Source organism: Chrysochloris asiatica, unplaced genomic scaffold (assembly GCF_000296735.1).
Source record: "Chrysochloris asiatica unplaced genomic scaffold, ChrAsi1.0 scaffold00388, whole genome shotgun sequence".
NCBI lineage: Eukaryota > Metazoa > Chordata > Mammalia > Afrosoricida > Chrysochloridae > Chrysochloris > Chrysochloris asiatica.
The window spans coordinates 920,459-945,773 of NW_006408906.1; the positions used below are offsets into that span (position 1 = coordinate 920,459).

Consider the following 25,315-nt stretch of genomic DNA (forward strand, 5'->3'; position numbering starts at 1 on the left):
CTAGTTTGTCTTCATGCGGAAGCTCATCTGAAACCTGTCCACCATGGGTGACCCTGCTGGTATTTAAAGTACCAGTGGCATAGCTTCCAGAATCACAGCAACTTACAAGCCACCACAGTAAGACAAACTGACAGAGGATGGAGGGTATATAGATTTATCAGCCCCTAAATTAAGTCCTCGTGTGGTGCTGTGGGCTAACGTGCTGGACTGCAAAGTCAGTTTGAACCATAAAGTCAGTGGTTCAAGTTTACTAGCTGCTCCTTGGAAATCCTAAATACAGTCACTATGGGTTGGAACTGACTTGATGGCAGCTAACAACAACAAATTAATGCTAACAGTATTTTTAGAATGAACTAGGAGAAAGGAAAGAATATACCTTTTAGACTTTGGGATTCCGTCAGTTGGGTATATAATACTTGAGTTAGGGATACTTACTTAACCTACAGTTTATGATCAATTAACTGAATGGATTGGTCCAGAAATATAAGGAATGGCTAAGGTAGTAAGAAAGTCCGTATGAAGGTAGTTGTAAACTTGAGCTCTATACTTAGCTCTGAAGTTGACTGAAATCTTCACTGTTTATGTTTCCTAAGGACAGAATTTAAAAGTGAGATATCAGGTCTTTAGTGTGAAGATACATCTACAATAAACCAGAAATCACTGACAGGACGTTTGGGCAACAAAATTTGGAAAGTTAACAGCCTGTAAAGCTTGATCATGGAAATCAAAGAGGAAGGCACATCAGAAGAAGGCCAGCACTTTCTTTCCACAGTCCAGGCAAGAGAAACTCAAGAGTTCCAGCTCACAAGTAAGTATATATATATATATATATATGTACTCCTTCTAGTCACTTTCTGAATATATACATGTATGAGTATTCTCACAAATGGCATGAAGTCAATCAACTGATTTGTTTTCCCCTCGTACTGTTTGTTATTGTTGTTATGTGTGACTGTAATATGCCTCTCACCTTGTGTCTTGGATAGAAAGATGATAGTCCATCAGATGGTTAAACACCAAATTGTTATTTGTTGTTAAGTGTCATTGAGTCGGTTCTGACTCACAGTGATCTAGTTTAGGGTTACCAAGGAGTGGCTGGTGAGTTTGAACCGACGACCTTGCAGTCCAGTGCGTTTCCTACAGTACCACAATAGGAATCCAAATATTAAATAGTAAAATTAGACTCCTTAAGTATTTATTAAGATTTTCAAAAAGTACTTTTAAAGTATACTCTGATGTGCCACTGTAGGATAGGCACTGGACTGTGAACCTCAAGGTCAGCAGTTCAAACCCACCAGCTACTCCTTGGAAACCAAGGTCGCTATGAGTCGGAACCAAATCAACAGAATTTAACATTTATAAAATCTTATATGGAATTATGGATTTCCTTTTTGGTATATTTTATTTTAAAAACTGAAAGACATTTAAGTTGAAAGCATTAGAGAAACTGATTACATTAGAAGGTTAGACTATCTCTGCTGTAGCAGAGGGCACTCAGTAATATGAACAGAGTAAACCAGGAGATTAGGCCAACGTTTGCATTTGAACGTTAAAATTCCTGCTCAAGGAATTAAAGTCATTGGACATATTATATATTTTCTCTCATGCTTAAAATTGTAGCATTTGCGTTTGATTGTTCAGTATAAATTGTGTCTTTTCTGTCTCTTTTCAGAAGATTTCTGTTGCCCAATTATTTAACATTGGCAAACATATGCCCAACCTTCTCATTTAATTTGCATTATAAAAACAATCTTTAGAAAACAGTATCAGTTGGCTGCATTTTGGAGAAATTTGTTTGTCAGAGCTTACAGCAGAGTTAATTGTTAATAACCTTTTTAAAAATTGAAACTATTTGAAGTTCACAAAAACCTACCTAGTCGTAATTGTCAGCATAACCTCTCTTGGAAAGTCTAAAATTGTTAACCATAACATTATTAAATGTCAGCAGAAGGGGGAGAAAATGTTATTATTGTGTAAAAAATTAATTCTGTAAATATATTTTTTTAAGATCCTTTTTATAGAAAGAAGTGGTTCAAACAATGAAATAATGATTAAATGCTAGTTAAATTTACATGGTACATGATAAAGGCACCAGCAAAAAAGCAATCAACAACAAAAAGTTTTAAAATACTCAGGCATTTATTGGCAATGATTTACCTTTTCATAAATTTTAGTTTTGCTTCTTTAATCACCTGTGTATCACTTTTATACATCTAGGCCTCAAAGTCTCTTGTTTGGGATGCCCCTGCACAGTGTGATCTTCAGGCAACCCCTACCTTACTATTCCTTAGCTTATCTTGATCTTTCTGCTGCCTTCTGACCATTGTTCATTTGGTGCAGAGTCTATTCCTCCTCATGGTGTCTCTATGTAGGTCAGAGTCAGAACTGTGCTCCATAGAGTTTACAGTGGCTTAATTTGGGGAAGTAAATTACCAGGTCTTTCTTACAAGGTACCACTAAGTGTAGTTGAACCTCCAGACTTTGATTACGCATTTGGTGGTGGTGGTATGCCTTGGAGTCGGTTCCTATTCATAGCAACCCTGTATAGGGTTTCTAAGGCTGTACATCTTTATGGGAGCAGAAAGCGTCATGTTTATTCCATGAAACTGCTGGTAGTTTGTAACTAGCTGACCTTGAGGTTAGCAGCCCAATTTGTAACCCTATGCTACCAGAGTTCCTTAAATACACATTTAGTCATATATTGTTGTTGCTGTTTAGTGCTATTGAGTCGGTTCTGACCCATAGTGACCCTGGATAGGGTTTCTGAATTGCAGCTGATGAGCTTGAACCACCTACCTTGCAGTTCAAACCGCTTTGCAGTCTGGCGCATTAACCGACAGCACCACACCAGGACTTTTGTTATAATTGTGTTATGCCTTGCCCTTAAAGCCATCTGTTTATGAATCTGATTTACTAAGTTTATTTGTTCTGTCATATAATACTTTTATTACTTATAGTCAGTGTGAAATATAGTGCTATACGTTGAAATAGAACTGGTAATGTATGAAATATTTTTTAAATTTAAATTTGTACCTATTATATTATTTTCAGGTATTCAGAAGAGTCCAGATGAACCAGAGTTGGAATTAATCCTTGGTAAGGTATTCCATTTGATTTATATCAACAATAATAAGATTATACATATCTATCTATCTATCTATCTATCTATCTATCTATCTATCTATCTATCATCTATCTATATACATAAAATCACTCCTCACTTATTGACTTGGATAAGTTCATGCGGTAATATGAAATGGAGGATGGCCACATCAGATCACAAAATGTGGGATGACTATATTATTGTATAACTACCAAATGACATCATTCATTATATAGCTGCCAACCACTGAGAATCACAATCTAGTCAAGTTGACACATAAACTTAACCATTATAGCCAAAGTTATTATTGCCTGGCACATAAGCATTCCCTATTGTAAAACATTTGTTATTAATGAACACAATTGGAGAATAGTGTGTTTTTTAAAATTATAAATGTTAAATCGTAGATAATGAGGTATTCAATAGGTGAGGCATAAGTATGGTAGATTACAATTTATAGATGTATTACATATATCAGTACATAGTTTAAAAACTTCTATACAGTTTATTCTATTAAAAATATATTCCATGAGATAGATTTCGCTTTCCTAATTTATGAATAAAGAATCTGAGCTGTTGAGTGCATCACTTAACTGCCCAAGAATTGTTGTTGTTGTTAGGTGCAATTGAGTCAGCTCTGACTCTTAGTGTTCCTGTGCACAACAGAATGAAACACTTTCTGGTCCTGAACCATCCTCACAAATTTTGTTAAGCTAGAGCCCATTGCTGATGCCACTGTCTTTGTACCTCTATTGGGGGTCTTCCTCTTTTTCTCTGACCCTCCACTTTACCAAGCATGATGTCCTTCTCCAGAGACTGATCTGTCTTGATAGCATGTCCAAAATAGGAGAGATGAAATCTCACCATCCTGGCTTCTAAGGAGCATTCTGACTATACTTCTTCCAAAACAGATTTGTTAGTTCTTTTGGAAGACCATGGTACTTTCAATATTATTCTCCAACACCACAATTCAAATGCATATATTCTTCTAGGATCTTCCTTATTCATTGTCCAAATTTCAAAAGTATGTAAGAGTATTGGAAATACCATGACTTGGGCCAGGGCACCTAGTCATAAAACTGACATCTTTGCTCTTGAACACTTTAAAGAGAACTTGTGCAGGAGATTTGCCTAATGCAATACATCATTTGATTTCTTGACTGCTACTTTCATGAGTGCTGATAGTTGATCCAAGCAAAATGAAATCTTTGATAACTTCAATCTTTTCTCCATTTATCAAGATGCTATTTATCTGTGCACTTGTGAGGATTTTTATCTTCGTTACATTGAGGTGCAATCAATACTGAAGACAGTAGTCTTTGAATTTCACCAATTAGTATTTTGTGTCCTCTTCATTTCTAGCAACAAAGAGTATATCATCTGCATACTATTATTTGTTGCTGTTATGTGCCACGAGTCAGTTCCAACCAACATAAAGACCCCTGTATAGGATTTGTGAGGAGTGGCTAGTGAGTTTGAACCACCAACCTTGCGATTCAAACATACTTTGTGGTCCAGCAGTTATCCTACAACACACACTAGGATTCCATCATTTGTATATGTTGTTGTTAAGTGCCATTGAGTTGGTTCCAACCCATAGTGACCCTGAATAGGGTTTCCAAGGAGCAACTGGAGAGCTTGAACCACTGACCTTGTGGTTCAAACTGACTGTGCAGTCCAGTTCATTAGCCCACAGTGCCATACCAGGTCTCCGTTTATGTATTGCAAGTGGTTAATTAGTCTTCCTCCAGTCCTGATGCCAAGTTCTTTTCCATGTAATCCAGCTTTTCAGATTATTTGCTCAGCATGCAGATTGAACAGTATGGTGAAAGGATACAATGCTGGCACACACCTTTCCTGATTTTAAACCATTTAGTGTCCCCTTGTTCTGTGTTCTGTTTGAATGACTATCTCTTAGTCTATGTACAGGTTCTTCATAATCACAATTAAATATTCTAGAATACTTAATTTTTTTGCAATTCTTTCCATAGTTTGTCATGATCCAAATAATCCTAAACTATTGCATAATAAAAAAAAACACAAGTAAATATCTTTCTGGTGTTTTCTGCGGTCAGCCAATATCCATCTAACATCAGCAATGAGATTCCTCATGCCACGTCCTCTTCTGAATCCAGTTTGAAATTCTGGCAGTTCCTTGTTGATGTATTGTTACAGTCATTTTTAAATTATCTTAGCAAAATTTTACTTGAATATGATGTTACAGATATTTTTCAATGGTTTATACATTCCATTGGGTCACTTCTCATTGGAATGGGCAGAAATACAGATCTCTTACAACCGGTTGGACAGATATCTGCCTTCCAAGTTTCTTGGCATAAATGGGTGAGTGCATACAGCACTGCATCTGTTCACTGAAAGATTTCAATTTGTATTCCATCAGTTCCTGCACCTTGCTTTTATCAGTGCCTTCAGTGCTGCTTGGATTTCTTCCTTCAGTACATCAGTTCTTGGTCATATGTGTCTTCTTGAAATGGTTGAAAATTGACCATTTCTTGTTGATATAGTGACTGTGTATATTTTTAATCTTCTTTTATGTTTTCTGCATCATAAAATATTTTGCTTATAAAATCTTCAATATTGCAATTTGAAGCTTGAATTTTTTCTTCAGTTCTTTCATCTTGAAAAATGCTGAGCATATACTTCACTTTTGGCTTACTAATAACATTTTCTAATAGAATTTCATTATACTACTTGACTTTGGCTTCTCAAAATGCTGTATGAAAATTTCCTTTTGACTTCCTCATTTTTTTCCATTTGTTTTAGCATCTCTATGCTAAAAACTAGTTTCAGAGTCTCTTCTGACAAACCCATTTGGTCTTTTCTTTCTTTGTAATCTTTTAAATGACTGTTTGCTTTCTTCTTGTATGATATTTTTATGTCATCCCACAACTCTTCTGGTCTTCAATCATTAATGTCATTAGTATCAAAACTGTTCTTCAGACAGTCTCTTAATTCAGGTAGAATAATTCTCAGTCATATTTTGGCTCTTGTTGACTTGTTTTAATTTTCTTCATCTTCAGCCTGACCTTGCACATGAGTAATTGATTATCTGTTCCATAGTCTTTCCCTCACCTTCTTTTGGCTGATGGGATTGAACCTTTCCACATTTGTTCCCAAAGATGCAGACAGTTTTATTTGGGCATATACCATCTGGTAAGGTCCCAGTGTATAGTTGCATTTTATGTTGTTTTTTAAAAAGCATATGTAATCCAGAAATCATTGGTCTTGCAATATTCTGTCATGCCATCTCCAGCATCATTTCAATCACCAGGGCCATAGTTTCCAACTACTTAGATTTCTGCTTTGTTTCCCCCCTTAACATGCCAATCCCCAGTAATTATCAATGAATTGGATTACAAGTTTGACCAATTTCAGACTGACAATGTTGTTGGTGTTGTTGTTAAGTGCTGCCCAGTGAGTTCCAAATCATAGCAATACTAAATAGAGAATTACTCAATTTAATCATTACTGGATTTAGTGGTCGCTAGGTAAATTTGAATAACAGTAGTATTGACTAGTCTTCCTTATGTTGTTGTTGTTAAGTGCTATAGAGTTGGTTCCAACTCATAGCAACTCTTTGTAGCATTTCAGAAGAGTGGCTGGTGAGTTTGAACTGCCAACCTTGCAGTTCAAACTTACCTTGCAGTCTAGTGCTTGTCTTACACCAGGACTCTGTCTTCTTATAAACATATTGATATTATCCTATCACTGTTGTTGTTGTTGTTAAATGTCGTCGAGTTGATTCTGACCCATAGCAACCCTATTTAGGGTTTCCAAGGAGCAGCTGGTGAGCTTGAACAACAGACCTTGCAGTTCAAATGACTTTGCAGTCTGACACATTAGCCCATTCTATAATACACATCATTATATTTCAAGATAGATTTTGCAGTGTTCTTTTTGATGATGAATGAAGCACCATTCTTCATCGAATTTGTCACTGGCAACGTAGAAAACCATGTAATTGTCAGATTAAAAATGGACAATACCAGTCTATTTCAGTTTATCAGTGCCTCAGATATTGGTGATTATATGTACCATTTCATTTTGACAATTTCCAAATTTCCCTATTTTTAACATTCCATGTTCCAGTTATTAATGGATGTTACAGCTGTCTCTCCTCATTTTGAGTTGTGCCCCATCAGTAAATCAAGGTCTCAAAACCTTTACTCTCTTTGCATCATGATGATGAACTCTTATTATTTTTTAACTTTTTGTCATGAATTGCATGAAGTTGTACAGACAAGATCATCAGCTCTACATTTTTCAAACTGTGCACCTTATTTCATCTCAGTCACTTTAATCCCTTCCCTGCAACAACATTTATCCTAACTTCCTCCCTCTGGCTCCCCTTTTAGGCCTTATGTTTCACAAATGAACAAGGCAAAAATGTTTGGTGAACACTTACAAAACAAATTAATATATGTTCAATTAAATGTCCAAAGGGTACTTTCTGTCTGCCACACTCCTGCCTGCAGTCACACAGCCACCATCTCTGCTGTCTCTGCTTTTCTAGGTACAGAACTCATGCTACATTCATGCTCTTACTTCCTAATGATCCTGGGCTCATCCACTCCTGAGATGAAAGATTTCCTACTCCCTCCTTGTAGTTACACATTTTCTACTATTATGTTTGTGACCATCACACTTAGTCCTGCTAACAATTGTTCACAATTGAGTCATAAAATTCTATCACTGCTATCCCCTATCCCCTTTCACCAGATCCATCTGGGAAAGAGGGAAACTATTCAATGGGGATTATACCTTAACTCCCTCATTCTGCAACCCTGCTTCATGCCTTTGTAACCTTCTTTGTTGATAGCCAATGTCTAAATTTCTTGTCTCTATTAACTCAGTACACCAAGGAAAGATGTTTTTTTCCTTAATATGAATAATCCTTCCATTCTGGTTGGAATTTTGAGTCATTGCATTCATAGGCAAAAGTCTACTTCAACAAGTTGTAGTCATTTTCACTTGTTACCTGAATCATACATCTTTATCATTCTTGACTTGAGTTCTGGTCAATTAGCCATCCAAGCTAGGTCAGTTGGGTACTAGCTGCAAGTTTGGAAGTTCATGCACACCTCCCCTGCACTTCAGACCAACAGACTGCTTCACTCTCAGCCCTAACCCTCAGTGGGTGGCTTAGGTCAGTGTCTGTGGATTGAGGAGTTCATATATTGTCCTAACCTTCATACCAACCAGTCCTTTCTCCTCTCTCTCTCTCTTTTTCTCTCTCTCTCTCATTTCAAGATCAGTGGATGCCAATGGAGCATAGCCAAACTCAGTCCATGTCTTCATTGCTGCATTTCCCCTACTTCCACTCACAAGTAGATCCAGCAAGCATACTATATTATTCATGGGTTCCCTTTGAGTTTCCGTCCTCGAAGAGGTTTTTCCCTGATGCCTCCAAAGCAAACAACTTGCTTGATATTCAAATACCCAAACAAAACAATCCACTTTTTTTTTTTTTTTTCTTTTTCTGCAAGTCTTTCTTTCAATAAGTATTTCCTGGAATTCCAACAGTTCTGGGTTGGTCTGTATGTCTTTTTAAGTGAGACTGTCCACCTCAGAAGGTTCTGACAGGGGCTAAGAATTCCACCAAAGGCCTCATACTCTACATGATGAACTCTACTTTAGGGAGACAGCTCTAACTCAGTTGTATTTTTAGTGCTTTCCAACCTGGGGGACTCATCTTCCATCAATATATCTATCAATGTTCCCCTGCTATTCATAAGGTTTTCAGTGGTTAAACTTTTGTAAGTAGTCTGACTGTCTTTCATCCTAGTCTTTCTTAGTCTTGAAGCTCAGTTATAACCTGTCCACTAGATGTGACCCAGTTGGAATTTAAAATAATCATGGCAGAGCTTCCAGTATCATAGCAAGTCACCGTACCATGGCCAAAGAATGCAAGGTTTCAAATACTCAATTTTGAAGCATAATTTATTGAGAGAGACAAACTTATATATGTTGTTGTTGATGAGTGACATTGAGTCAGTTTCAACTCATAACAACCCTGTATAGAGTTTCTAAAGAGCAACTTGTGGATTTGAAGTAACAATTTTGTGTTTGTTTATCAGTCCAGTACTTATTCTATGGCTACAAAAATTATATATTCATATAAAATTTATATTTAAACATTAGTGTTTCATGATAATTGTAGCTGTAATTTGCTATAGAACTCTAGACTTTTAGACATTCCAGGTATTGAGACATATATATGTATCTGAAAATTTAAGAAAGTTTTGGAGTAACACCTAGAAAACTATATGTATTTTCCCCCACGATATTTCAGAAATCATATTACATATTGAAAGAACTCAAGTTTAGAAAGGGAACTGAGAAGCTAAAGGAGGTTTTGGCCTCCTTACTCTCCTACCCCTTGAAACACTGTCATGTCTTTTGCCGCTTTAGCTTTTACCTGTCAGTCTTTTATGTTCAAAAGAAGCAATTCATTGTACTTTTATGACACAATATCTGAGAAGTGAAAATTTGTCAGATTATTTCAGCTAGGCCATAAAACCAAACTTGTTGCTATCTAGTCGATTCTTAATCCTGGCAGCTCCATATGTTACAAAATAGAACAGCCCACTGGGTTGTTCTTTGCTGTTATCTTTATGGAAGTAGATTGCCATGCCATTTTTCCATACTTCTGGGTGAGTTCAAACTATCAAACTTTAGATTAATTGTTGTTATTAAGAGTCATTGAGTTGACTAACAGTTCATTGCTTATCCTGCATCCTCACACTAGGACTCCTTCTGGTTAATTGTTGTTGTTAAATGCTGTCCAGTCATTTCTGATTCATAGGGTTTCCAAGGAGCAGCTGGTGAATTTGAAACATAGAAAGAATACCTCTTCCATTCTTCACTCAGTAATCCTGTGTAGGGTTTCCTAAAACAGCTGGTAGATTTAAACTGCCAACCTGGTTAGTAGTCCAGTGCTTATCCTACAGAGCCACACCAGGAGTAGAGTGCAAAACCATTTGCTTCACTCAGGGACCTTTAAAACACAGATAAAACTTCTTTTTTACATGCTGGAAAAGAGGAAGAATCTGAGGAGGAGTAAGCAATTAGCGATGAGACTGTTAGGTAAACATGGTGGCTGCCTTGCAGGAGAACTGTACATAGGTGTGACTTCTATTTCATAAAAGTATGTTTCTTTACATTCCTAATGAGGCTGTTGTCTTAAAGCCTAGTCAACTCCAGTAACATTGCTGTCATCACTTAGACTTCTGACTTTGAATCATAGATCTAAGAGATTAATATGTGAGAATTTTTTCATAATAGTAGGCCTCCTGATGAAAAATAAAATTTCAATTTTCTTTTTTTCTGTATGTGTTTATAATATACACTGGGATTCCTAACATAACATTTATATCTTATGAAACAGTAAGAAATGTCTGACAAGAGTGAACAAAAGTGTATTGGATGATGTTGCTTAGGATATTTAGTTTATTATTGTGTTGTTGATCCTGGGGGACACATTCCCCATACTCTGTGTTTGTTATGCTTCTTCACACTTGAAGATCCTCATCTATACTGTTTTTTGAAAACCATGTTTTAAAGCACTATTTCAAAGACATAGGTACATTTTTGTAGGTTTTATTGGCTTTATTCATTATTACTTTTTTCATCTCACAAATTCTTGTTATTGTTGAGTGCCATTTAATCAGGTTCAGTTCAAAGTAACCCCGAGTACAATAAGATGAAGCCCTGCTTGCTGCTGGGCCGTCTTTACAATTCTTGTTCTGTTTGAGTCCATTGCTGCAGTCACTGTGTCAGTCTGTCTCATTGAGGATCTTCCAGTTTTTACTAGCTCTCTGCCTTGGTGTGGCATTGTAGGATAAGCACTGCCCTGCTAACTGCAAGGTTGGTGGTTCAAACCCACCAGCCACTCCTTTGTAACCCCTATTCAGGGTTGCTATGAGTTGCAATTGACTCCAAGGCACTTAATAACAACAACATTACCAAGTATGACGTTCCCCTCCAGGAATTACTCTTTCTTGATAACTTATCTAAAGTACTTGACAGTCATGCCATTCTTGCTTCTAAGGAGAGTTCTGTATGTACTTCTGTCAAGAGCATTTTGCTTGTTCTTTTGCCAGTCTATGGTATACCAGGGGGATTAAAAAGTTAATGGAAAAATTCCATTATCTTTCTTTTTTTGTTGTTTTAAGTTTTTATTGTGAATTGAGTGAAAGTTTACAGGGCAGATAATAAGTTTTACATTCAACATATCCTGCACCTTGTTTCATTACAATGATTATAATCCTCTCCATGTACCATCAGTTAACAGTATTTCTCTTTATTCACTTTAGCTCTTTTTAAAATTCCTTTATCTTTGTATTACATTTTCCATGAATTTATTGAAGCCTTTTCTTTTTCAATATTCTTTGCTAATACTGTAATTCATAGGCATTAATTCTTTGGTCTTCCTTATTTGTATTGCTTTTGCATGCACATGAGATGATTGAAAATACCATGACTTGAATCAGATGCAGCTTAGTCCTAAAAGTGACATCTTTGCTTTCTAATAATTTAAAGTAGTCTTTTACAGAAAATTTGTCCAGTGCAATACTTTGTTTTATCTCTTGACAAATTCTTAAGGCTACTGTATTTTTAATCAGCACATATGCATGTAAAAGTTAGACAATGAATAAGGAAGACCATATAAAAGTGGATATATTTGAGTTATAGCATTGGAGAAGAATATTAAAAGCATCATGGGCTGCCAGAAAAAGAAGTATAGTCAGAATGATCCTCAGAAGCCAGGATAGTGAGATTTCATCTCTCATACTTAGGGTATATTATCAGGAGGGACCGGTCCCTAGAGAAGGACGTCATGCTTGGTAAAGTGGAGGGTCAACGAAGAAGAGGAAGATATCCAACAAGAAGGACTGGTACAGTGGCAGCAGCAATGGGCTAAAGCGTAACAATGATTGTGAGGATGGCACAATACAGGGTAATGTTTCACTCTGTTGCATATAAGGTTGCTTGCTACTAGTAGGAAAGAACTTGACAACACCTAACAACAACAACAATTGTATAAGTACTTTCTATTCATTTTATAATGAATAATAAAATGTTGTCTGCCTACGTATTTTTATTAGTGTTTAAGAATATGCAATTTTATTTAATCAAAACAAGCAATGTCTTAAAACAAAGTATAGGAAAAACAGAATTACATTTTTGATATTTGATTCTCTGGTCTTTAACAAAGTTCTCAAAGTGATAACTTCTGTGGTCCTATTTTTGAGGGAAAAAAACGCTACACTAATCATTCTGATAAGTGGTATATTGTTTTACAAAATTCCTTTTTATCAAGGATTTTTTTGCATGTCTGCATGATGCTATAAAATCACTATATCATGCTGAAGTTCCTCTTTATTAAAGATACATCTTTATTCAAGTAAATGAAATGGTAGATGCTTAGTCAATTGAAGAGGCTAATTGGCTAAAAATGCCTTGATAGCACAGGATAAGCATATACTGATAAAAATGAATATCTCATGTCCATTGTTAACTTTTTTTAAAATGCCTCATTGCATTTAAATTAAATAATTCATCCTTACAATTGTAACTGTCTTCTGTATTCCTTTCCTTACTCCACTTGAGTCTGTTGATACCTTTTCCTATGTTCACAAAGAACATAATAATTAATTTGAAACCTAAGAAAACACTAATTTTGTTTATGGTTTAAGAACATTATTTTCATTTTAATAAAGCTGACAGTTAAGAAGCTGACATTTTTTAAAAAAAATTGGACTAATTTGTTTTTCTTGAAGCCAATGCGGAAAATGTACTTAGAAGACATAATTTGAAGAACATGTAAATGCACTTTTTATCTACTATTCTTTTTTCATTTATTCTCCTTGGTTATGCTAACAGTGTTGATCTAATGTGTCTTCATCCTAATTCTGGAGTTCACAGAGCATCCTTATCACACTTTTATATTGACACACATTTTCATAAATCTAAACAATGCATATTGATATTCTTGAGATTAATTTGTATTTGATAACTCCAATCAGTGGAGGAATCTTGGTGAGGTGCTCTGGGTTAATGTACCAGACTGCAAAGCCATTTGAACTGCAAGGTTAGTGGTTCAAACTCACCATTTGCCCCTTGGAAACCCTATACAGCATTGCTATGGGTTGGAATCTACTCAACGACATTAACAACAATATCAACTCAGTGGAAGTGAATGACCACCATGTATACAGGGTTTATTGAAAGACACATTTTAAACATATCAACAAATCTCAGGATAGATTATGATTGGAATATGGGGACCTGGAACCTTATGTGAAAGCCATAACGCCTACTATATTCATGCCAATTTCATTAGGAGAAGCATAGAAAAATACATTAAAATTTTCAGAATGTGTTAAGTTCTATATAGACAGTAGAACTGGGCAATGAGACAGAACAAGACAAGGGTTTTGGGAGAAGATAAATTATTTTAGATATGAAGGCAAAAGAAAACCACTCAATGTCCAAAGGAACGTATGTAAAGTGTAAATATTGGTTAGAAAAGTTACCTGAACCTAAGGCCCAGGTAACTTACTAATCAGAATGAAACTGTCTCTAGTACATAATACACAGTATTGTTAAGAGGTTCCATCAAGTCAGTTCTGACTCATAGTGACCCGCATCATAAAGAATGAAACAAGCCTGGTCATGTGCCACCCTCATAATTGTAGTCATGTTTGAGCCTATTGTTGCTGCCATTGTGACAGTCCATCCCATTGAGACCCTTCCTCTCTTTTGCTGACCTTTCTACTTTGCCAAGCATGATGTCCTTCTCTGAGGACTGGCACCTCCTAATGGTGGTGGTGGTGGTGGCTGTGTGCCATGGAGTTGGTTCCAACTCATAGCGACCCTGTACATGGTTTCCAAGACTGTAAATCTTTATGGGAGCAGAAAGCCTCATCTTTCTCCTGTGAAACAGCTGGTAGTTTTGAACTGCTGACCCTGTGGTTTGCAGCCTGATTCGTAACCACTACGCTACCAGAGCTCCTAAAAACATGTCCAAAACATGAGCAACAGAGTCTTGTCATTCTTACTCTAAAGAGCATTCAGGCTATAATTTTAACAAAACAAATTTGTTTGTTCATTATATTTTCAATATTTTTCATCAATACCATAATTCAAATTCATTGATTCATCGCCTATAAATCATCAACGTTTTACATGCATCCGAGATGATTGAATGTCATGCTTGGGTGAAGTTCACCTCAGTCCTCAAACTGACATTTTTGCTTTTGAACACTTTTAAGAATCTTTTGTAGCAGATTTTACTAATTCAAGACACCATTTGACTTATTGACTGCTGTTTCCATGAGTTTTGATTGTAGATCCAAGCTCAAGGCAGTCTTTGACAATTTCAATCTTTTCCCCATTTATTTATCATGCTGTATTTATTGGTCCAGTTGTGAGGATTTCTTTATGTTGGGGTGAAGTTCATACTGAAGACCTGATGGTAGTCATCATTAAGTATTTTCAGTCCTCTTCACTTCCAGCAAGCAAGGTTGTACCATCTGCAATTCATAAAAACATAACAAAATAAAAAAACCTGGTCATTTTTCAACCTTTTCAGGAGGTAGCATATGATCAAGGACTGATGGTATAGAGGAAGAAGTTCAAACTACAGTGAAGGCAGTATATAGTAGGGTTCTGGAAATAGAAGTAATGGGTAAGAGGGTAATATATCAGGAAGGAGCGCTGGTAGCGTAGTGGTTACGAATCGGGCTGCGAACCTTAAGGTCAGCGGTTCGAGACTACCAGCCGCTCCGCGGGAGAAAGATGAGGCTTTCTACTCCCGTAAGGATTTACACCCTCGGAAAACCTGTACAGGGTCGCTATGGGTCGGAACCGACTCGACGGCACTTAACAACAACAACAGTTTGTCCAGACATAAAACCAAGTTAAAAGTTGATCTGCTTCGAAGGTAAAAATGACCACTGAGGAAATAGCTACATTGTGAAGGACCATTTACTTGACTTCTAGAATACCAAGGTAGGGCAAATTATAAAACACAATAGATGCTACCTACTCTCCTGACCTCTTCTATTATTCACTGATGCTTACATTTACATAAAACCCCAGCTGTCTGGGTAACAAAGTCAGGTGGTTGAGTCCCACTGAGCATCAAAGAATAAGAGATAGAGAAACATGAGAATGAGAATCAATTGACCATTAGGTCCTTTAATTTTTGTAAAGCTGTTTCGCTGCTAAAAATCAGTGTACCCATGTTAGCACAGGTGAAGGGGAGGTGACTTACAAGAAGGGGGAGGAAAATATACAAGAAAAAGGAGGGTAGCAGAATAATGATAAAGATAGTTGAAGGTACAGGGAGGTATGTATGAGCTAAAGGGAATAGAAGCAAAAAAAAGACAATCTTAGAACAATATAGTGTTCTTTGCATAGGTACATGGATTGAGACATAAACTGAATGGGTAATGGAAGAAGAGTGGAATATATATATTTATATATATCCCACAAATATTTAAGAGTTTGAAAAAGGATATTTATGCATGAGTGTTTTCCTTTCCTATAAACACAACTCTGAGTGTGGTGGAGCATACAGCAGGCAAAATGAGGAAAACGTCCTAGATATCATGAAACATCTTAAGGCAGTGAGTTGATGGGACTGGGGTTCAGGATCATAGTCTCAGGGGACACCATAGTCAATTTGCATAATATCTCCCACAATGTTCTACATCATACTTCGGTGACTAGTGTTAGGGTTATTGAAAATTCATGAACAGCTATTTAAGATGCAGCTATTGGTCTCTCCATATACGGAAGAAAGAAGAATTATAAGAATTGAAGAGGCTTCGAATCAATAAGTCCTATGGACTAATGGAAAATAAGTTTAAGCACCGGTCTGTACTCTAAGACCAGAAGAACCAAGTGGTACCCAGATACCACAAGCAACTTCTCTGAAAGGGATCACATTAGTGGGTCCCATATAGAGTGGGAGGAAATATGGGGGGAAAAACTCAAAATTATTTTAAGAAACCAAAAAACAAAATGTCAAGTTTACTGGTTAGGTAGAGACTCAAAAAGCATGAGACTATGAACCTCAACTACCCTTCAAAAGGAATTCATCCTTGGTGCCCAACTTTCAGCCAATCAGTAGATAGGAATATGAGGGGGGCTCAAAAAATTCTATTTTCCTTTCATTTCATTTTTTTCCATGAATATTTTGCAGCTCCCTCATATATAGATTATATAAAGAGCTCCATGTATAAAATATGACATCAAACATATCCCACCTGAATTTAGAGATCATCTGAAGGATAGATTTGATGCATTAGAAACTAAAGACCAAAGACCACAAGAGTTGTGACATCAAGAACATTATAAAGGCTCTTTCCCATCTTGCAAGATGGCAGGTGAAAAGGCTGAGAAGCCGGCTACCAAGGTAAAGAAGCCTGAAGTCAAAAAAAGCAGATGCCAGTGGCAAAGCTAAGAAGGCTAACCTCAAGGGCAAAAAACCCAAGCAGGGGAAGCTGTACTGCAGCTGAAATCCTGTCCTAATCCAAGGAATTGGCAGGTAATCCAAATTGGCCATGTATTCTAAAAATGCCATGTACAGAGGAAGTATTCAGCTGCTAAATCCAGGGTTGAAAAGAAGAAGAAGGAGAAGTTTCTTGCTACTGTCACAAAGCCAGATGGTGATGAAAAGAATGGTGGTACCCGAGTGGTTAAACTGCACAAAATGCCTAGGTACTACCCAACTGAAGATGTGCCTAGGAAACTGTTGAGCCACTGCAAAAAGCCCTTCAGTCCGCATGTCAGAAGACTGTGGTCCAGCATCACTCCTGAGACCATTCTGATCATCCTCACCATGGAGGCAAGAGAGTGGTTTTCCTGAAGCAGCTGGCCAATGGTTTGCTCCTTGTGACTGGACCTCTGTCCCTCAATCGAGTTCCTCTATATAGAACACAACAGAAATTTGTCATTGCCACCTCCACCAAAATTGATATCAGTGGTGTGAAGATCCCCAAACATCTCACGGATGCTTACTTCAAGAAGAAGAAGCTGCAGAAGCCCAGGCACCAAGAAGGTGAGATCTTCGACACTGAGAAAGAGAAATACGAGGTTACAGAGCAGCGCAAAGTATATCAGAAAGCTGTGGACTCACAAATTATGCCAAAAATCAAAGCCATTCCCCAGCTCCAAGGTTACCTGTGTGCTGTGTTTGCTCTCACAAATGGAATTTATCCTTACAAATTAGTATTCTAGATTTCTTGCAAAGAAAAAACTTCATTAAATAATTGATAATTTTTTTTTTTAAAAAGAACATTATACAAGAAGAAAGTAAAAGATCATTAAGAAGATAGTAAAGACGTAAAAGAGTAAAATGGATGACAGAAGAGACTGTGAAACTTGCTCTCCTGCATAGAGATGCTAAAGCAAAGGGGGGAAATGAGGTTAAAAAACTAAATAGAAAATTTAAAACACTAGCTAAAGAAGACAAAGTCAAATATTATAACAAAATGTGTGAAGACTAGAAGTTAGAAAACCAAAATTGAATACTCAATTTTTGCAATAGTATTTCTCAACTTGATGGAACAGATTAAAAAAAAAAAAAAATGCAAACTTCAACTTGCTATATTGAGGAATTCTGTGGGCAAAATACTGAATGATGCATAAATCATCAGAAGACGATATAAAGAATTTACATAGTCACCAAAAAGAAATGGTCGATGTTCAACCATTTCAAGAGGTAGCATATGATCAAGAACAAAAGATCCTAAAGGAAGAACACCAAGGTGCTTTGAAACCATTGGCAAAGAACAAGGCTTTAGGAATTGATGGAATATAAATAGAAATCTTCAACAAACTGATGAACACTGGAGGCTCTCACTCATCTATCTATGCCAAGAGATTTTGAAGACAATTACCTGGCCAAGTGACTGGAAGAGATCTATATTTTTGCCTATTTCAAATAGAGATGATCCAATGGAATGTGAAAGTCATTGGACAATATCATTAATATTTCATACAAGTAAAATCTTGCCAAAGAATTCCAAAATGGCTATAAACGTACATTGACAGGGAACTGCCAGAGGTTCAAGCTGGATTCAGACGAAGACGTGGAATGAGGGATATCATTGCTGATATGAGATGGATCTTAGGATCTTAGCTGAAAGCAGAGAACGCCAGAAAGATGTCTATCTGTGCTTTATTGACTGTGCAAAGGCTTTCAATTGTTTGGATCATGACCAGCTATGGACAACATTGCAGAGACTAAATATTCTGGAATACTTAATTGTGCTCATGAGAAATCTGTATGTAGACAAAGAGGCAGTTGATTGAACAGAACAAGGGGAACACTATAGTGTTTTAAGCCATTCAGTATCTCCTTGTTCTATTCCAATGACTGTCTCTTGGTCCATGTCCACGTTCCTCATAAGCACAATTAAGTGTTCTTGAATACTCAATTTTTGCAATATTATCCATAATTTGTCATGATTCATGAAGTTGAAAGTGTTTATATAGTCAATAAAGTATAAGTAAGCATCTTTCTAGTATTCTCTGCTTTCAGCCAAGACCCATCTTAAGTCAGCAATGATATCTCTAAATCCATTGATTCATCTGAACCTGCCTGAAGTTTCTGGCAGTTCTCTGTTGATATACTGTTATACTTGTTTTTAAATTATCTTCAGCAAAATTTTACTTGCATGTGATGTTAATGATATTGTCTAATTTTGACATTCTGTTTTGTCACCACTATTTGGAATTAGCACAACTATGGATCTTTTCCAATCAGTTGGCCAGGTAGCTGTTTTCCAAATTTCTTGGCATAGATGAGTGAGTACCTCCAGTGCTGTATCAGTTTGTTGAACTATTTCAATTTATATGCCATCAATTGCTGGAGTTTTGTTTTTTTGCCAATACCTTCAGTGTAGCTTGGATTTTTCCCTTCAGGACCATCTCTTCTTGATCATATACTATGACTTGAAATTCAACATTGACCATTTCTTTTTGGTACAGTGAACCTGTGTATACCTTCCATCTTCTTTTGATGTTTCAGCATCATTCAATATTTTGTCCCTGGAATCTTTCAATATTACAAGTAGAGGCTTCCATTTTTTCTTCATTAATTTACCTTGAAAAATGCTGAGCATGTTCTTCTTCCCTTTTGGTTTGCTAACTCCAGGTCTGCACTTTCATTATAATACTTGAGTTTGCCTTCTCAAGCTGCCCTTTGAAATTTTCTGTTCAGCTTTTACCATACATTAATCAATCACGTTGGTTTCTTTTTATTATCTCACTTCTTAACCATTTTCTTAACACCTTAAAATCAGCTGATAATGAGTGAAGGGAAGTTCAGGCCATTGTAATTCATCCCAATGAAATCAATTGGCCATTGTTGTTTAATTTTTAAGTATTCTTAAAATGCAATAAATTATAATCATAAAAAAATCATTTTTTAAAAGGAAAAATTATCAAGCAAGAAGATCCAAGATTTTAAAAGAAGAATAACAAACTAATTGTGCAATATGAACCTTCTTTAACTAGATCTGTCTGTGTGTACAAAAAAATAAGATCAGAAAAATGCATATGTTTCTAATTGTGGTCAGCACCATTAAGTAGAATTATATTTTGTTTGCTTTACTTTTCTGCGCCTTCCAAAATCTCTACAGTGGGCCTTTAAATATTTTATAATCTTGCATTTTGTTATTAAATAATTCAAAAAATTAAATCTGTTAATGGGGCTGAACAACAAAAAGGGGGTGTCTAAAGAAGTAAAATTCAATTCCTTGTCTTTAATTAGCTCATAGTATAATTTGAGAGATAAAACTAAGACTTCTGAAGTAATTAGAAGACCATGGAAAGCTAAGCCATTAGGCTCTCTAAGAATTTTGAGGATTCTTTAAAGGATACAACTAGTCTGGGAAGGAGGAGTCACTGAGGTTTCCCAAGGAAGACCTCTGACACTAGGTTTTGAAGGAAGAAAAGGGAATTAGAGCACACCTTTCTAGAAAAAAATAATCATAGTCTATGCTTCCATAAACAAACACTTGGCCTTTGGTATGAGATGAAAACCTCCAACTCTGAACATAAAAATGACATACAATAATAAGTACTTATTAATAATTACATCATCTGTCTTTCACAAAGAGAAAATGAAAGTAGTCTCTTCAAGTAGAATTCTTAATACATCTACTACCTGGATCTTTGGGAATAGAAGTATTTATAGACAAATCAAGAACTCAGAGTACTTTATCCAAAATTAATACATATTGACTCTGAAAACAGTGTTCATTTTGCCACGTATAATGCAGAAAACATGAAGGGAGAAGCATACGTGTTAGAAATTGTTTTCTGAATGGAGTAGAACAGCGGCATAGTTTTTTCTTGACGATAGTCTATATGTAAGCAGATTATTAATTTTTTTTTTTTTTCAGCACGACTGGGTAGATTTGAACCTCTAAACTTTAGGCTATTAGTCGCAGGCAAACTGTTTGTATCACCCTGCAAACTTAGATTTGATATTTATTTACAGTATCCCAATTAGGAAAAAAACAAACTTATAAATCATACAATTTTTCTTCTGTATTTACTATTTGGAAATGTATTACAATGTTATAAAACTGTTCCCCAGTGGACAAGCCACAAAGGAAACCAGCCTCCTCTTTTTTCATACACAGTTTTTACAGCTTTCAAGGCCCTTCACTAACTACATGTCAGCTCCATATATACTTTATGGACTGCTGTAATCAGGTATTGTTTTATATGTTCCTTCGAAAGAAAAAGTCTTAGAGGCCAAATTTCCCTATTCATTATTGTGTTCACACTTCTCTGCATCTGCTCTGTGTTCTATAAATGATTATATAGTACTGAATGTTTTAAAGCTCTGATGGGAGAATAGAGAATATTTGTACATCTTGCTTACTATTTTCACCCTCTACCTAGTATGCTGGGCAAGGTGAAGAAACTAATAATCTCAGAGGTATATTTTTGTATTTAATCTACTGATAAAACTTTTACTTTGCCACAGCCAAAATCAGCTAGTCCCCACAACCCGCATGGAGAGATTAAACTCGAGTAGGTGCTATGGAAGATTAGAAGAAAAAGGAAGACACAAAACACAAATGAAATAAGTAAAGTTGGTACCAGGTGGGACACAGCACTCTGATGGAGATACTGTGACACAGACCAAGTACAGTGAGTTTATTTTATACACATATCAAAGGAGGTGCTGGGGACAGGGAAAAGAGTGCAAAAACATCTGGTGTTGTTTGTGCATGCAGTAAGCGAGGAGACTTTATAAGAAGAACGTAACTTGGTTTTGCTAGGGAAACAGAGATAGAGCAACTAGATGTTTGTGCAGACTAAGCCAAAGGTCATGGCTCTATACAAGGAAAATCTTTGCAGATTTCTTGTTCCCTGAGACAGGCTTTGCAAGTTCCTCAGGGGGCAACGTGATCTGGAAGCAGCCCGGATTTCTAGACCACAACTGTTCAGTTGCAATCTTTCCATTAAATTAGCCCCAAGTCTGAGATCTTCAGCTCAGTCACCCCCAACATTACTTCTTTATATAAGCTGCAAGATGAACTTCAGAACAAAAGGTGAAGCATTGCTGAAAGTAGACAAGACCTGTGCTTGCCTCACTTAACATTCTCATTATAAATTACTCGTTTTCTTGATTCTTAAAATCATGATAAATTCCTTAATGCTATAGTTTACAAATTCTGATATAACAGAAATACTAGAAGTGGAAGTGTTTAACAATTGGAAATTGAATACCCCACAGAGTAGGAGGTTAAAAGTCTTAATTCATGGTACTGGCCCTAGGTAAAGGCTATCTCTTTCTATATATAAATCCTTAACACACACAAAACATTACATTTATACTGAAAAGCACTTTTTTGGGTAACTTCTAAGGCATTGTGCAAGGGGCTGGGAGATTGTGGTAGTATCTACTGTTTTTGAGCATCTCATTTCTGGAATAATTAACATTCCTAATAGCCTTTTCTATTAATTATGCCAGATGTGAGATGCTCAAAAACAGTAGATGTTCCTAATAAGTTTTTGAAGTTCTGGTGTGGTGCCTTGGGATAATGCACTGACCACGAGGTTGGTGGTTGAAATTCACCAGTTGCTCCTTGGAAAACCTATACAGGTTCCCTATAAGTCAAATCTGACTCGATGGCACTTAACAACAGCAGCCATACCTTTTTAGAAACCAAATGTGACACTGTAAGAAAAGCAAGGTCAGCAGTTCAAAACCATCAGCCACTCTTTGGAAACCCTATATAGGGGTACTATGTGTTGGAACTGACTAGAAGGCACTTAACAACAACACAATGTGCTAGGCATGGTGCTAACCTTTTAAGAAATATGAAGAAATTTATTTCTTACCACAATTCTACAGGAAAATAGTAGTAAAAATACCTAATATTTATTGTGGTGTTTTTTGGAGGGCCATAATATTTTCTAAATAATTCACAAAAATTAATACCGTAATTCTCACAATATCTTACTGAGATAATTTGTTCTAGTATTATCCTTGTTTTATAGGTAAGAAAACTTAGATATGAACAGGTAAAGTAATAATCCCAAGATTTTACTGCAGAGATCCCGGTCTAGAGCATGCTCTTCCATATTCACTGGACAGATGAAAAATCTGAACTTCCTAAAGGTAAACTTCCCAAAGATCTTATAAAAGTTGAGATTCAGAGTCAAGATCTAAAATGAATTTTGTTAACTTCTGAAGTTCTTGTTTTTAACCAAAAGACAGTATCCCCCTCTCTATCCATTTATACTAGGGAAGATAATGCTAGGGAAACTAATAAGGCAAAAGGAGAAAGCCATAGACTATGGAAATACTAAGTTGTGATTAAGCATAACAGTGGCATCAGAAAAAAACATCTCAAATGAAGAGGCATTTGGACCAGGTCTTAAGGGATGAATAGGATTTCAGTTTGTTTGAAGAAACAAAACAGACAATCCAAGTAAAGAGAATAACAAAATACATGAAACACAAAATCCTAGAACTCATTTTCCAGTGTAATGCAGTTAAAGCTTATTTATACCTCTCTCTTTATTAATTAGAATTCCACTCTAATAAAGGGACCTACAAATACCCTTGCAATAATTTTTAATTTCTGCTTGTATATTAGGAACTAGGTTTAAAATTCCAAACTTAACGTTTGCATGAGTTTCAACTCCACTGAAACTAAATAATATTAGGGATCAAATATGAGTTTTACAGCCCTAGGTGGTGATAGGTGAAACATAAAGAGGTCCAGGCCATGTTGAGCTGGTGACAGCTGATTGTAGCACTTATGTGTTACCAATATTTACCATAGTATACCTACATTAGGAGCTCTGGTAGCTCAAATGAGGCAATAGTAGTGAGGTTAGCCCAGAATTGGGCAGTGTTTCGTCTGCTGTGAATAAGATCTCTGTGAGTCGGTACCAACTCGATGGCACCTAGCAACAACAACATAGGCATGTTAACGTTGGACAGTCAATAAAGAAGACTGTACAAGAATTGATGCATCTGAGTTACTGTGTTGTAAAAGAATATTGGAAGTACCATGGACTGCCAGAAGAATAAATATATCTTTCTTGGAAGAGCAATTGAAGAATGCTGCTTAGAAGTAAGCTTCATACAGGTTATCAGCAGTGATCAGATTCTAGAGAAGGACATCATGCTTTATAAACTTGAAGGTCAGTGAAAAAGAGGAAGACCCCCAATGAGATGGATTAGCACAGTGGTAACAGCAGTGGCTACCACTCATCTGTCAGTTTGTCATACTGTGGTGGCTTGTGTGTTGCTGTGATTCTGGAAGCTATACCACTGGTATTTTAAATACCAGCAGGGTCACCCATGGTGGACAGGTTTCAGATGAGCTTCCAGATGAAGACAGACTAGGAAGAAGGCTTGATAAACTACTTCCAAATATTTAGTCACTGAAAACCTTATGAATAGCAGAGAAACACTGTCAGAAATAGTGCTGGAAAATGAGCCCTTCAGGTTGGAAAGTACTCAGAATGCGACTGGGGAAGAAATGCCTCCTCAAACTAGAGTTGACCTTGATGATACAAATACAGTAAAGTCTGTGAAAGTAAAGCCCTCAGGACCTTCATTTGCTTATGGGGCACAACTCAAAATGAAGAGAAATAGCTATAAACATCTGTTAATAATCGGAACATGGAATGTATGAAGTATGAATCTAGGAAAATTGGAAATTGTAAAAAATTATTTGGAAAGCATAAACATCAGTGTCTTAGGCATTAGTGAGCTGAAATGGACTGGTATTGGCCATTTTGAATCTGACAACCACATGGTTTACTATGCTGGGAATGACAAATTGAAGAGGAAGGGTGTTGCATTCATTGTCAAAATGAACACACCACATCAATCATGAGGTAAAACACTGTCTATAGTAAGATAATATCCATGCGTCTACAGGGAAGTCCAGTTAATACCACTATTATTCAAATTTATGCACCAAGCACTAAAGCCAGTGAGGATGAAATAGAAGAATTCTACCAAATTCTTCAATCTGAAATTGATCAAACATGCAATCAAGATGTATTGATCATTAGTGGTGATTGGAATACAAAGGTTGGAAACAAAGAGGAAGGATCAGTAGTTGGAAAATATGGTCTTGGTGATAGAAATGATGCTTGAGATCACATGATAGAATTCTGCAAAATCAATGATTTCTTCATTTCAAACACCTTCTTTAGACACCATCGTTGTTGTTGTTGTTGTTAAGTGCCATTGAGTTGGATCCGACCCATATAAGATATGATTATATATACACAGACCTCACCAGATGGAATACACAGAAATCAGATTGAGTACATCTGCAGAAAGAGATGATTGAAAAGCTCCACAGTTTAAAATTAAGAAAAGTGTTCGACAGAGTTGTATTCTTTCACCATACTTATTCAACCTGTATGCTGAGCAAATAATCTGAGACACTGGGTTACATGAAGAAAAACGTGTCATCAGGACTAGAGGTAGACTCACTAACAACCTGTGATGTGACAGTGATACAACCTTGCTTGCTGAAAGTGTATCACTGATGAAAGTGTATTTACTGATGAAGATCAAAGAGCACAGCCTTCAATATGGGTTGCATCTCAATGTAAACAAAATAAAATCCTCACCACTGGACCAATAAACAACATTCTTATCAACAGAGAAAAGATTGA

The 25,315-nt window shown here is 36.4% G+C and overlaps 1 protein-coding gene across 1 annotated transcript in view; it reads left to right on the forward strand.

Moving 5' to 3' along the window:
- Positions 1 to 592: 592 nt before the first annotated feature.
- INPP4B (inositol polyphosphate-4-phosphatase, type II, 105kDa) overlaps positions 593 to 25,315 on the forward strand; it is a 713,554-nt gene continuing 688,831 nt past the window's right edge. The window contains exons 1-2 of the mRNA XM_006876519.1: positions 593 to 808; positions 3,052 to 3,096. Coding sequence (XP_006876581.1) covers positions 718 to 808; positions 3,052 to 3,096 — 136 coding nt within the window. The 5' untranslated portion in view covers positions 593 to 717. The remainder of the gene's footprint in view (positions 809 to 3,051; positions 3,097 to 25,315) is intronic.